Source organism: Poecilia latipinna, unplaced genomic scaffold (assembly GCF_001443285.1).
Source record: "Poecilia latipinna isolate Pla-1442-1.1 unplaced genomic scaffold, P_latipinna-1.0 Scaffold1373, whole genome shotgun sequence".
In the NCBI taxonomy this organism is placed as follows: domain Eukaryota; kingdom Metazoa; phylum Chordata; class Actinopteri; order Cyprinodontiformes; family Poeciliidae; genus Poecilia; species Poecilia latipinna.
In genome coordinates, this window is record NW_015113989.1 from 101,943 (window position 1) to 104,209 (window position 2,267).

Here is a 2,267-nt window from a genome sequence, read left to right on the forward strand (position 1 = left end):
TTTTCTCTTCATTTCTTTGAGTGTTCCTGAAGGCCAACAAGTTGCACTTTGGAACGACCTTAATATTGTATCATGTTTTTGATCTGAGTTTGTTTTACAGCATGAAATGTCTGAATGAGTGCTCATCCAAGACTGGTGATTCCATACTTTTTGCCAGGGGTTGTAAGTAGCCTGGTTTGCAACAAACTCTAAGCTGGATTTTTTTATGGTTTTCTTTCTACACCGGATTTCTCCTTGCAGCTCTTCTGTAAGGGCCAGATTTTTTAACTGCACAACTAATGGATGTCCTGTCAAAACATTCTCCCATCTAAGCTCTAAAGTTTAGTCTCTTGTCAGCTGCCTTTTCTTTTTTTATGTATATTATGCCATCTCTGATTAATGCTCTCTATATCTGACCCTTGAGTTTAGGTGAACGGGCATTTATTGATATTTTGTTTTTCATTTTCAGATGATAGATTGAACCTTTCTCTGTGAGATGCTCAATGCTTGGAATGTTTCATATGTTTTTGTAACTCATGTCTTTGAATGTTAATCATGATCTAAAATGGTCTTGGATTGTGACGTTTTTATGTTGCTTTGCAAACTGCAGCTTAAATTTTTTGCTTTTATGTGCTTATCAGATTATCTAACAGAGCAGAATGGAACCGATGTTCATGACATGGTGGTACAAACTGTTTTCTTTTCTTTTATCCAACCATAGCTGGATGTGTCCCAAAAAAGACACAAGCTTATTTCGCAACCCACGAAGAATTGGGTTTAGCTTTTTGGTCTGTTTTGCTTTTTATAAATGATATTCTTACACAGTGGAGCTGTACCTTCTCTTTAAAATATATTGCCATTCCAATATCCGTGTGTGCAATAGTTTATGAATAGTAGATTTATTGGCTGGCAATAATAAACTCAGCCTGTTTGGTGGCGTCTCGCTGCAACAAGTTCCCACATTTGACTCAATGACCAATATACTCCAGTTCAGAGAGTGCTGGTAGCTCTTTGAGAGAGTGAGAAATCTGTGGATTTTCCTCAACTGATGCCAGTGCATTATTTTCCTTGCATCAAGCAACCCTGTTTGACATGACTGATCATGTCAAACACTGTGACTTAATCCCAGAAGTTTCCAGTTCAACTTTTTGGGCATTTTGCTGTTTGGAGTTTGCATATGTTTCTCGGTTTCCTCTTGACACTCTCATGCATGCTAGGTAATAGAAAACTCTCCAAATAAGTAATCAGTTGCGATGACTTCATTGATTAGTTAATTTTCTACACATTTTTTCCCTAAATAAAATACAGTTTATTTTTTTGTTCATTTCTCAGATTTTCACCAGGCTGGGCTTCTGCATCCCCCTCCGGCCTTAGGTTGCTATTAAATTCATTGAAAATATTTTCTTTTTTCTTTCAGTTCTACAAGCATGTTGTCCAGAGTGTAGAGAAGTTCATTCAGAAGGTAAGTTAAATTATTAATTAGGATCTGTCTGTTATGTTTGCAAATGTAGATATCGTTGTAAAGATTTTTTTTTTTTTTTTTGTATTTCGGCTAATTTATGAAGTAACTTTGGATGAAATAATTAAAAATCATGTTTTTTTGTTGTTGTTTTTTTAATAAACAGCAGTTTCATTCTATTAGGATTTTGAAACAGCAACCAAATTTTCTTTTTAATCTTAACCATCTGCAGAAAGTGTAGAATATTTATGTTTTCTTCTTATTTGTAATTAGTGTTTTTAAATTGGTCTCACTTTGTGTTCCTGACAGAGAATTGAGAGAAATCTCTATTTTAATAGTGAGTTTGTGTTTTCCTCACAGTGCAAGCCGGAATACAAAGTCCCTGGGCTGTATGTCATCGACTCCATAGTCAGACAATCCCGCCACCAGTTTGGGACAGAGAAGGATGTTTTTGCTCCGCGGTTCAGCAAGAACATCATCACAACGTTCCAACACCTTTATCGCTGCCCTTCAGATGACAAGGTCAGAAGGTTTTTAATAGCTTTTCAGTTGTTTAGCTTTGTTGCCCTTCCATTTCTCTAGATTGTAGTGATGTGATTGAACTTAATGTTACAGGTTTCTGCTGTTTATTTAATTCCAATTGAATTGGTCTATTTTAATTTTAAAATGGAAGTATAATCCTACTTTGTTTGAGGTGAAGCTTTGCTCACTGTACTGTTATGTCGCCTTTTTTTTTTTTTTTTTTTTTTTTTTCCCCCAGAGAAAGATGGGGGGGGCCTTGAATCGGGGGCAGAAAAATGCCGTTTTAAAGGGGGACACCATCCACCCT

At 36.1% G+C, this 2,267-nt stretch overlaps 1 protein-coding gene across 1 annotated transcript in view; it reads left to right on the top strand.

Annotated features, from left to right (window-relative positions):
• scaf8 (SR-related CTD-associated factor 8) overlaps positions 1–2,267 on the top strand; it is a 34,781-nt gene that overhangs the window by 19,463 nt on the left and 13,051 nt on the right. The window contains exons 3-4 of the mRNA XM_015056300.1: positions 1,397–1,441; positions 1,799–1,960. Coding sequence (XP_014911786.1) covers positions 1,397–1,441; positions 1,799–1,960 — 207 coding nt within the window. The remainder of the gene's footprint in view (positions 1–1,396; positions 1,442–1,798; positions 1,961–2,267) is intronic.